Source organism: Astatotilapia calliptera, chromosome 6 (assembly GCF_964374335.1).
Source record: "Astatotilapia calliptera chromosome 6, fAstCal68.1, whole genome shotgun sequence".
Classification (NCBI taxonomy): Eukaryota; Metazoa; Chordata; class Actinopteri; order Cichliformes; family Cichlidae; genus Astatotilapia; species Astatotilapia calliptera.
Window position 1 is genome coordinate 39,744,389 of NC_137427.1, and position 12,630 is coordinate 39,757,018.

General features: G+C 41.1%; 1 protein-coding gene across 1 annotated transcript in view; it reads left to right on the plus strand.

Moving 5' to 3' along the window:
* kcnh1b (potassium voltage-gated channel, subfamily H (eag-related), member 1b) overlaps positions 1-12,630 on the plus strand; it is a 237,164-nt gene that overhangs the window by 26,676 nt on the left and 197,858 nt on the right. The window contains exon 7 of the mRNA XM_026172009.2: positions 7,271-7,700. Coding sequence (XP_026027794.1) covers positions 7,271-7,700 — 430 coding nt within the window. The remainder of the gene's footprint in view (positions 1-7,270; positions 7,701-12,630) is intronic.

The window sequence follows — 12,630 nt, forward strand, 5'->3', positions numbered from 1 at the left end:
CCCAGCATCCTGCAGAGATGTGCTATCCCATCTGGTGTACGTTTAGTTGAACCATCATTTATTTTTCAACAGGACAATGACCCCAAACACACCTCCAGGATGGGTAAGGGCTATTTGACTATTTGACCAAGAAGGAGAGTGAGGGAGTGCTGCTCTAGATGGCCTGGCTTCCACAGTCACCTAAACTAAACCCAATCGAGATGCTTGGGATGAGATCGATTGAGGAGTGAAAACTATTTCAGGTGACTACATCATGAAGCTCAATGAGAGAATGCCAAGAGTGTGCAAAGGAGTAATCAAAGCAAAGGGTGGCTATTTTGAAGAATCTAAATCCTAAAACATTAGAATTTATGTTATGAGTTACTTCATAGTTTTTCATTTGCTACACAATTCCACACGTGTTTATTCATAGTTTTGATGCCTTCAGTGAGAAGCTGCAATTTAAATAGTCATGAAAATAAAGAAAAACCATTAAATGAAATTAATTAAATTGACTGGTAGTGTATATTTACCTTTTAGTTAAAATATACTAAAAGGCAAAAAAAATGCATATATATAAAATTCCCCTCTTCCCCCTGCTGGCAAACTTTATCCTTCAAGCTCAGGTCCTCTGCCAGAGGCGTGGGAGCTTGAGGGACCTCCACAGTATCTTATCTGTTCCTAGGACTGTGCTGTTCTGCATAGAGATCTTGGATGCTGTTCCAGGGATCTGCTGGAGACACTCCCTTAGTTTGGGAGTCACTGCACTAGGGATGGGTATCGTTTAGGTTTTATCCGATACCGGTGCCAAATCGATACTTTTGAAACGGTGCCGGTGCTCAAACGGTGCTCAAACCGGTGCTTAAAGAATGGAGAACACAAAATTGGTCCAAAAACCTCTTGTCACGGCTGCCGAGGCGAGCCGTGTGGAGTTAGAAGAAGGACCCAAGATGCAGGCAGTGGATGAGATGCCGGTGAGTTTATTTACACAGTGGTGAGAAGGCAAAACAGGCAAGAGGGAAGACAAAACTAAAGACCTGAACTGGGAAAGCTAAATGACAAACCTGAGATGAAACAAAAAAGGGAAGAGAGGCAGCGAGACGAGCAGGACACCGAGGAACACAGACTGACGCGGAGTTACACAGACGAACCGGCAACAGGCAGGAGAACACACAGGGCTTAAATACACACACCAGTAATCAGGGGATGAGAGACAGGAGGGCAACACAGCTGGGAGGAATCTGGGCTGACGGGACAGGGGAAACGTAAACTGATCACACTCACATACGACACGGACCTTCACAATAAAACAGGAAACTCAGATACATGGAACCAGACAAGACATTGAACTAAACAGACAGATTCACAAACAGATGGGGAGACACCATAGACAGACAGATACAGACGCAGACTCAGAGGCAGATCGAAAATAACACAGAACTTAAACAATCATCATCTAGAAAATGATAACAAACTAAAAGCGCTGGGTCACCGACCCAGGACCATGACACCTCTCATGTTCAGCTGTTTTTTGTAAAAAGATAACAATGTTAGCCTTTTCTGCAGCTATGGGGCATATATGGTATCACTCTTGGCTGGAAGCAGTGCTTAAACAATGGAAAAAACACAAACTTTGTCCAAAAACCTTTCATGTTTAACTGTTTTCCACTTTTTCTTTGGTCATTTTAGCCTTTTTGGCCAGGGTGAAGGGAGTATCTGCCATCAAACAAGAAGACAGCCGCATGTAGCTATGATGATGTTTGCTAGTTCACCTTACATGCATTAATGTAATAACGTGGTTAGCCTACTCAACGTAAATTACACACGAACAACATTTAGCTACTCACGCAGAGAAGAACGGCTGCTGCTGCATCATCATCCTCATCATTTCTGCTACACTGGCAGGGCTAGGGGCCAGGACTCTCCTCTTCGTGTTTTTGGGGGATGTTGCATAACAGGCAACCCACCCGCAGTAGATGCGCTCGGTGTGAGGTCTCGCAGCAAGCTATCAAATACGGTGCATTTCTGGGCTTTTAAAAAAAACGCTATGCGTCGCCAGGTGTTTCATCGGATTTGAGGTGTTACCTCCTTTGACAGTATCACAGTATCAGCTTAAAGCACTTGTTGCTGCTGAGTTTGCATATTTTGCTGTGAAGTACAGCCAGACTTTTGACCGCTTCGCCTTGGACATTTTTAATCTGTAGCTCTGCTCTAAAAGAACGTACGTACCTGGGCACGCCTACTATCCTCGGAAACGTAAAGTGATTGGCTAGAAGTGTATCACAGCTCAGGAAAAAAAAGCACCGAAATAAAGCACCGAAATGTGCGCTGCTTTTCGGTCTGGTTACTACCGTTTATGTCAGAACCGGTGCCGTCATGGCACCGGACACCGGTACCCATCCCTACACTGCACTAAGAGCATTGATTACCACTAGGTATTGCCTTCACCTTTCACATCTACTCAAGCTCTTCTCTCAGCACCTTTAGTTCTCTAGCTCCTCATGTTCCTTCTTCCTGTCCCATTTTGACCTCTGCTGTTATGTGCTGGGCTGTCTCAGGGGCACTTTACACTGCCTCCATCTGGGGTCTTGCCTTTCATGGTATGATCTTGTGCCACTTCCTCTATCTGCCAGGGGTACTATGCAGGGGCCTGATGATTTTTCTCTTTGCTCATCTTCTTTCTCAGGTTTCTGTTGCCTGCTGTATTCACTAAGCACACAGTCTGTTGTGGCCATCTTCCTGATGGATGTTTGTTGTGTCATCCTGGAAAGTGGTTCTGACACTCACCAGTCCTCAGTCTTCCTTGTTCTGCTGGGTGTACAGTCTCAGCATGCTGGATTTGGGGTGAAACCCTCCATGCATGGTCAAGGAGGGTTTTATGTTTCCTTTATGTTTCCTACCATTTGTTTTGTTTTGTTTTTTGGCAAAAAAGAATAAAACCTTACTCTTCTGGATGTCCTTCCTTATGTCAAGATCTGGTTTGGTACAGTTGCCAGTGCTCCTAGGTGTTGCCCACTTCTTGAGTGGTAAGAAAATAGAATAGCTTAGTGAAAAGGGAAGTCTGGGTTTCAAAAAAGAAAAGAGAGACACGTGGAAATTACACTCATAGCAAGTCAATATGAAAGAAACTGCTCGACTTCCCTAGTATTAGTTACCTTACTTCATTTCTAATGGAAAATAATGTTTTGGGTTTTTTTTAGCCGACATGTAATCGGTGCAGGCAGACCCTTTGAACATGTTATATTTATATTCATATTTTTTCTACACACAATTTATTTTGTGATAATAGTATATTATCACTACAACCCACATAACCAGAGTGTTTTTGGAGAAGTGTGTATTGCTTTGGATATATTCTGCACACTGTCGATGACTAATGCAGGTGAAGAGAGCTTTCATTAAGCTAAATCAGATTAAAACCCAATCTTTGCACAGTGTTATATTTTTAGGGCCACCGTGATTTGCAACATTAAACTAATATTAAATTGGGCTAATATTTTTTTCATGGGGCCCCAAATCCCTGGTGGCACCCCTGAGTACTCTTCCCCATTCCACACTCTTTAAGATTATGTTAAGCAGCCTGGTCAAAAGGTCCACGGCCTGCTCTTCTACACATCTCCATACCTCCATAGGCATGTCATCTGGACTGACTGTCTTTATCTTTTTGTGGCTATTTCAACAACATCTTTACCCCTCTATTCATCTTGACCTTTAGTAGACCTGGCTGGATTTTTACAGTGTCACATGAGCTCCTCGATTGTTTCTATTTTGTAATGATACTGATTGTAAAATACTTTAACAGTGCTGTTGCTTATGAATTAGCACAATTTGTGCAGCTAATATTTTTTTTATTAGAAGCTGCAGTGTTCAGTACATCAACATAACAACAAGTTGACTTGTTTTTTCATTTAGTCTTTTACCTTATTGGGTAGTATAACTGATTTCATTTTAATCTAAACTATTTTGACAATAAAAAGAATAGAATCAACATTTTACACTGTAATGGATTTGTTGGTGAAATTAAACACTGACTTATCATTTTTGTTTTGGCCAGCCTATTACAGAATGAAGTATCACAGACTGAAGAAAAAGAAAGAAAATCCATCCATCCACCCATCCATCCATCCATCCATCCATCCATCCATCCACCCATCTATCCATCCATACATCCACCCATCCATCCATCCATCCATCCATCCATCCATCCATCCATCCATCCATCCATCCATCCATCCATCCATCCATTTTCTTCAGCTAATCCAGGGCCAGGTTGCAGGGCCAGCCTAAGCAGAGAAGCCCTGGACTCCCTCTCCTGGGTACCTCCTCTAGCTTGTCAAAGGATTTCCTAGGCCAGCCAAGAAAAATAATCTCTCCAGTGTTTCCTGTGTCTGCCCCGTAGCCTCATTCAATGCCCAGAACACCTCACCCAGGAGGCGCCCAGGAGGCATTCTTGTCAGATGCCTGAACTTCCTCACTGGCTCCTTTCCTACTCTGAGCCCCACCCGAATGGCTGAACTCCTCACCCTATCTCTTAGGGAGAGGCCAGGTAAATCTTGAGAGAAAGTTCATTTCCACCACTTGTATCCGCAATCTCATTGTTTTGGTCACTACCCAAAGCTTGTGACGATAGGTGAGGGTAGGGACATAGATCAACCGGTAAACTGAGAGCCTCGCTTTTATACTCAGCTCTCAATTCCCCACGACGAACCGGTACAAGGCATCACTGCTGCTGCAGCACCAATCTGTCTGTCAATCTCCTGCTTACTTCTCCCATCACTCATGAACAAGACCCTAAGATACTTAAACTCCTCAACTTGGGGCAGGAACACATCCCTGCATTTAAGTCGGCACTCCACCCTTTTCTGACTTTTGGAGGTGCTGATTCTCATTGCCGCTACTTCACACTCGGAGCTGCTGGCTGTCACTTGATGAAGCCAATAGAACCACATCATCTGCAAAAAGCAGAGATCAGATTCTTAGACCACCCAAGTATAAGCCTTCCCCCACTTGGCTGCGCCTAGAAATTCTGTCCATAAAAATTCTGAACAGAAAAGGGCAGCCCTGGTGGAGTCCAACACCCAATGAGTCCAACTTATTGCTGGCTACGCAGACCAAGCTCTTTTAGCAGTTGTATAAGGATCGAATGGCCCATAGCAATGGGCCAAACACCCCATACTCCCGAAGCACCTCCCACAGGACAGTCTGAGGGGTACAGTCAAATGCCTTCTCCATGTCCTTAAAATACATGTAGACTTGTTGGGCAAACTCCCAGGCGTCCTCAAGAAACCTGAAGAAGGTAAAGAGCTGGTCTAGTGTTCCATGACTGGGACAAGAACCACATTGTTCCTCCTGTACCGTGGTTGGACTAACGGACGGACTCCAGCACCTTGGCATAGACTTTCCCAGGGAGGCTGAGGAGTGTGATCCCCCCATAGTTGGAGCACACCTTCCGGTCTCCCTTATTTGAAGATGGGAACCACACCCCTGGTTTGCCAATCCAGAGGTACCACCCCTGATCTCAACGCAAGATTGTAGAGGCATGAAAGAAAAACAAATTCAACTAAACTAAAATAAATGGGATTCAACAATGGGATTCCATACTGTTGCCATCATGTTCTGTGTCAGACCATATCATCACAATTGGTTTGGTGTCATGTACTGAAATTATAGATTAGAATTAGATTAGAATGTTGGATTAACAGTCTTACAAAATAAAAATAACAAAAAATAAAGCAAACATGGCAGTTCAGCTTCTTATTAACATGTATTGTCATCAATAAATAATTATTTCTATGATAACCAGAAAACAGAACTTATCATTTAACAATAATTTTAATGAATTATGTCAAGGACATGGGGGGAAAAAACAAACAAATGATTTGTTGGTATTCCTAGAAATGAGGGGGGGTAAGTTGGTGAATAAAGAGATCTATTGATCCGTTCTCTTCCACTTATCCTTATTAGGGTCGCAAGGTGGCTGTAGCCTATCTCAGCTACCATAGCGAGGTACACTCTGAACAGGTGACCAACCTGATGCAGGACTAACACAAGCTTGCAATAAATTTTGCAAAGCTATTTGTGATGGCAAGAGGATAAACTCTTCTAATGTTGGTGGCCTAAAAACTTTTTAAACTGTAATTTGGACTGTACAAGAAATATAAAATAAACTTATGATAAAAATAAAACACCTCAAACTGCCCAAACTAATGTCATGCCAAGGAAGAAGCCTCAAAACTTTATACATAGCAATTATATAAGTTAAGCAAGTTCTTTCTGCACACAAATGTTTATATTATACAACAACAGTGGGAACATGTCTGTCTGAAATATGTTATTGGTATCAAATTCAAAATATGCTTATATTAAAAATGAAACTGCTGACACTCCAGATAATAGACTGTGATTTTCTTTATATCCTTTCCTATGTTTGAATTTCATTAAGCAGTGGCTTATAGGATTCACAGAAAATGATATGCAACTGATCTGATCCAGCAAGACCACTCCTCAAGTCAGCAAAGCAATTATATGACAAATTGCGATGTCTGGATTGTCATAATATACATTTGATTCGTGAAATTAGATTAAATAAAACACCTGTGGATGACAGCAGTTTATATAATAATTTGAAGACAAATCAAAGAAAACAAATGAAGGAAGAGCAAGAAAACAGCTTGTAATGAAGTGAATTTTCAGGTCAACCATTTCCAAAAAAAAGCATCAATGAAAGTCTCCACTCAGTTTCCACTCAACACAAAGAGAGGCCCCAATATAAATACGTAACACTGAGTGGAATAACAGTTAAAAGTGTTTTATTACATGAGAAATTACAATCGAGATTGATGCAGGCTAAAAGATGCAATGGACAGCAAAAACAAAGACATCAATATTTCACAGTTTGTTTTTATTGATAAAATCTGTTTCCTTTTGTTTGAAATCTGGTTCAAGTTTACACTCATTCAACAAGATCTTCACATAACAAGATACGTGACTGACATGTCACATACTGATTAGATGATGATGTGATCCTGCATAATTATAGGTTACATGGTAAAAATAACAATAATAGCAAAGTTATTATAAGCACACAGTTTGTGTGAACTGATGCCAGCATGTTTGATGGAAAAGGCCCCTTAGATTCCCATGATGAGCTGAATGTTTGAAACAAGAAAAATCTTTCATAAAATTAATTGTTTCTGTACTCTTCTTTCACCTTTTTTCTCTTTATTTGTCCCCCTCCCTCCTACGGTGTCATATTTTCTCTTATCTGCTTTATCTCTTCTTTCACTTGCAGGGAATCAGCAGCCTTTTTAGCTCTCTCAAAGTGGTACGTCTGCTGCGTTTGGGTCGAGTTGCCAGAAAGCTGGATCATTACATTGAGTATGGCGCTGCTGTGCTGGTTTTGCTGGTTTGTGTGTTTGGCCTGGCAGCCCACTGGCTGGCCTGTATCTGGTACAGCATCGGATACTATGAGGTGATTGATGAGAACACCAACACTGTGAGGATGGACAGCTGGTTGTACCTGTTAGGAGAGACAGTTGGGACGCCATACAGATTCAATGCCTCGAGCTCAGGCATCTGGGAGGGCGGGCCCGGTAAAGACTCAGCCTACATCACTTCGTTGTACTTTACCATGACCAGTCTGACCAGTATTGGCTTTGGAAACATAGCACCAAACACAGATGGAGAGAAGATCTTTGCTGTAGCCATGATGATGATTGGATGTGAGTCCTTGTCATTTCCTTTCAACTTATTTCTCTGTGCCAAATATGCAAAACATTTCTGCCTTCCAGTTGTTTTTTGAGTTTATCAAGGTACTTGGCAGGAAAATTGCTGAACTTACCAGTTTTTCTGTGGATTTGACTCTCTCAGTGTCTTTTTTTCCCCTTATGACACCAGACAGACTCCATGATGCTGAGACCAGGTCTCTTTCTATAGTCTCCAGATTATCTCTTGCACTCTCTTTGTACTGCTCGTAAATCATTTCTTCCTGTCAAAACAACTTATTTTAGTTCTTTATGACTCTGACTGGATTGTCAAACATCTCCCCATTGATATTAAGGCAGTGTCAGCAATCTGTAAAGTCTTAGTCTAGGCTTTGCCATGTTTAACCAACCTAACGTTACAGTATACAACCTGGTAAATCCTGGAATATCTGTAGTTATACTGTACACCTGAAAAGTAAGGAGGTAAAGCATGCTCTTTAAGCTCTAGTCAGCTGCTACCAGAGAGGCCTTTCACAACATACAGCCTTTGTTACCGTCATTGTTAATATAAGCAAAAGCTTCTCACAACACTGTCAAAATGAAACATCCAGAGAGAGAGGATATTATGATTCATAGCTCTGTCAGTCAACCTACACGTGAATAATATTTTAATGATCAAATATCCTGTCCTATTCTTATGTGTGTTTGGTTTATATTAATGTATATAAATGCAGGACTAGGTAAACTTAAACCACAGAACTGTGTGCAATGTCTGTGTTTTTAAGTTCAGGTTTAGTTTATAGATAATTGTCCTGTTAGACCTCCAACTGTCTTTCGAAGCAAAATTAATGTAACATCCTCTGTTCTCCAACTTGAGTGTATTTAAATATTTATAGAAAATATATAAATTTAAATATAGAAAACTATTCATCTCCATCTAGTTTAGTGTACTAGAAATACCACTGACAATACCACTGTCTTTTTTTCTTGCGGAATTGCTGACCCCTCCCAGAAACTATTGTTAGGCTTCCATTGCATTTGCTCTTGGTATTCAGACTCTCCAGAAGATACATTTCTTTTTCTTTTTCCCACCAACAATATCATAAAATGTTCTGTTCCCATTCCTACTCTGCAGAAGATAAATCTTTCTATTCTAATGTCTTTGTCTTTGCACTATAAATAACAGTCTATTTTATGTAACTGCTGAAAGTAAAGGCAAGCAGACAGTTTCTTGTTTTCCAGAGCAGAGAGGACATCTGCACGTAAAAGCTTTTCCTCACTGAGCTGAAGAATGAGGAGCTGTAGGGTTGACAATTTGTCTCCTTGATCGGAAGCTCCTGTCACCTTGTGTCATATCAGAATCTACAGTCTGTTAGCCTAGATCAGCTTCACACACCTAATGTTGCAGAAAAGGTAATCAAATGAAATAGGTGTCTAAAGCTTCGCTTGCAAATTGAAAATAATGAAAATATCTGATTTGTGATGGCATTGTTAGGCAGCAAACCTCAGAAATTAGGCCCCAGAGTGTTTAATGAAAATCCATTTCTAACCCAGTTTTAGTTGCTGTTTTTGAGTGTGCAGTGATTTATGTGGCTGTGAGAGCTTGTCCCTTTGAAACTCTTGTAAAGACGCTGTACTGAGACTATATTGAAGCTACCAAGCAGTCTGGTCTGGGTAGACCATTTGGTTTCCTATTAGAATTCACAAGGAACGAAAGGAATGAAAGCTGTAATTAGCACACCTTTCTTGTCCACAAAGTGGCTGAAAGCCTCTGGAGAATCAGTTTGGGTCATTAGGAATACGAGTGAGAGAGTTATAATGCTAACTGCAATATCAGGTTGGAATCTGCAGGAAAGACAAAAATAGATGGTTAATTTCCTTTCCAGAACATTCTACATCTGTGATATCTACATCAGAGATGCTGGACTGAAATCTGTTCATCACTTCTGTGATAATACCAAGAGATTCACCATTTTATGTAGCCTAAGGAGCTTGGAAAGAACCTCATCATGAAATTTCTTTAAGTTTCTTGAGGACATTTCATCTCTCAACCAAGAATCTTCTTTAGCTCTAAAACCAAATGGTGGTACAGAGTACAGTAGTTACAGAATAATAGTTTGCCATTTTTGCAGTGCACATTGAGGAGAATGGAAACCTTAACACTGAAGTTTACCCGAAGCCCACAGACACAGACCAGTACCTACTCTTTGACTCCCACTACCTTGTGGAACACAAATTTGCAGTAATAAGGACCCTGCAACACTGGGTAGAAAACGCTCCCTCTAAGCCAGAAGGGAAAGAAAAGGAACACACACATCTAAAGAAAACTGTTAAACCCAACTGGGCCTTCATCAAATCAGCAAAGATGCACAGGAGAGAAGGTCTGACACCAACTTTGGGCAAACAGAATGACAAACGGAACAACACTGTCATTCTTTGTTTATCAGGTTTATCAGAGAAACTCAAGAGAATTTTATTCACGCATGACATCCCAGTGTACTTCAGACCCAGCAACACCCTCAGACAAAAACTGGTTAATCCCAAGGAGAAAACTCCCAAACGCAAGCTAAACAAAATAGCTGCATAGCATACAAACAAAATAGTGTATGCTATGCAGTACGGTGAGGCTCGGACATACACTGGAGAAAAGAAACAGCCACTCAGTAAACCCATGGCACAACATAGAAGAGCCACTTCAACAAGACAAAATTCAGCTGTCTATCTGCATCTAAAGGATAAGAAGAAGAAGATAGATGGCTTAAAAGAGGAGTGCAAGAAGCCATCTACAGTGGTGTGAACAAGTGTTTGTCCCCTTCATGATTTCCCAAATTTGTTTTTGGTATATTTACCACACTTAAATGTTTGAGATCATCAAACAGATTTAAGTATTTCACAAAGATAAACACAAAATTCAGTGAATGAAGATGTTATTATTAAAGGGGGGGGGGACAAACCTACATGGCCCAATGTGAAAAACACACATGCATTCATACTGATAAATGTATGTGCAAAAGTTTTGAGCCATCTCCATTTCTATGTATTTTGCTAGAAAAATGGTAAATAGGTCCAGCAATTTCTTGAAACATGGAAAAGCATACATCAAAATACAGTATGTTTGACATAATCAAAAACGTTTCCTAATGAACTTGAAAGTCAATTCTAGATTTGTATCCTTTATTCTTTATTCCTTCATAGCCTTAACTTTCTTTCTCTCTTTCGCTTTCATGTAATTTTTTGAAACAATCTTTGGGAAAAAGGTAATTCCAAAGCTGTTCTTTGGTGGTTGAATGCCTTTACTTGTTTTCTGTCAAAATGATCCCTTCAATAATGTTGAAGCCTGAGCTCCGTGGAGTCACTGCGTGACCAATATCATTCCATTTTGTGTTTCTCTATCCAAATTTTTCTGCACTGGCAGTGTGTTTCGGATCTTTGTCATATTGAAAAATTAAGCCACTGCATTTATAATCCCCAGCACCACTTGCTGAAATGCAGCCCCATCCATAACAGCGCATTCACTATATTAGATTGGTGTAAACACTCAATCTTGTACATCTCTCCTGATGTCCTCTGTAAATATTAACAATGAACCAAAAATTTCTAATTTGTATTAATCACTCCATAACTTGTTGCCACTGATTTTCAGTCCATCTTTTCTGTATTGTGACATAGCCTAGCTTTTTCTCCCTATTTCAATTCTTTAAGAAATGTTTCTTGATAGTCACTTAGGTCTTTGTTGAATTTTTGTCTTTCAGATACTGCTCATTTGCTGCTTTAGGTCTGACTTTTGTTCTTTCATTTACAATTTGTGTAGTTTCCTCAAATTTATTGAGGACAAACTGTGCACCATGCAAAAATATGGCAAGTTTTCAACTAATAGCGTTCCTATCCAGGGGGGTCTCAGTGGCTGTAGGTAGCTTATGTGACGGAACAAAATGTGCTCCTTTGGAAAACCAATGACACCCACCAGAAATGATGTTTTAATAGCGAAGTTGTTCAACTCACACCTGGGTGACCCAATGGAGGGCAGCTCCATGGGTAGATCGTGGTACATATTGAAGATTGGGTAGACCTGTGCCAGGGTCTGGTTCCTCTCTGAGAGTGAGACGGATGGTGCCTTCAATTTCCCTGCAGCAGCGTTCTGCCATATGGATCAGTTCTCTGACACAGCTGCTCCCATACCAGGATGTGATGTGATGGAGGATGCTCTCCACAGTGCCTGTATAGAAAGTCCTGAGGATCCCTGGAGAGACCCTGAACTTCCTCAGTTGTCGGAGATGATACAGGCACTGCCTAGCCTTTTTGGATTAGACCTGAATGTGGGCAGACCATGCCAGGTCTGAGGAGATCCACTTTATCCATGTAGGCCGCCCAACACCACTGTGCTATCAGCAAACTTCACAATGGTATTGGAGCCATGGGTGGCCACCAGAGATGGGCTACGCGTTACTGTAATCTGATTCCTTTTTTTGAGTAACGTGTAAAGTAAGGGATTACTATTGCAGAAAAGGTCATTAGATTACTGTTACTTTCCCGTAAGCACGGTGCGTTACTGCGTTACTAAAACCATGATTTTTTTGCGAGAGTGTCTCATGTCAATGACGTAAGCGAGTGCGACATTCGTGGCGACAGCTGTGTGCAGATCAAAAATGGATAATATAACGAGTGCGGGAGAGAGTATGAGCGTGCAGCGTTTAAAGCGTGGAAGTACTGACCTTACTTTGAGTTTGATTCTGTAAAAAGTGATAAAAACATTAGCGTCCGCTGCTCACTGCGTGGGAAGAAAACTTCTTTTTACAGCGAAAAAAACCCTAAATGTCTGAGTAAGCACCGACAGTACGCTGCCACAGCAATGTGTAATTCACAGAGAAACTGCCGTATCCTTCCACTGACCGCTGCGGCACACCTGCACCAGGGCAAACCTCCGCCTACCCCACTCCTGCTTTACAGG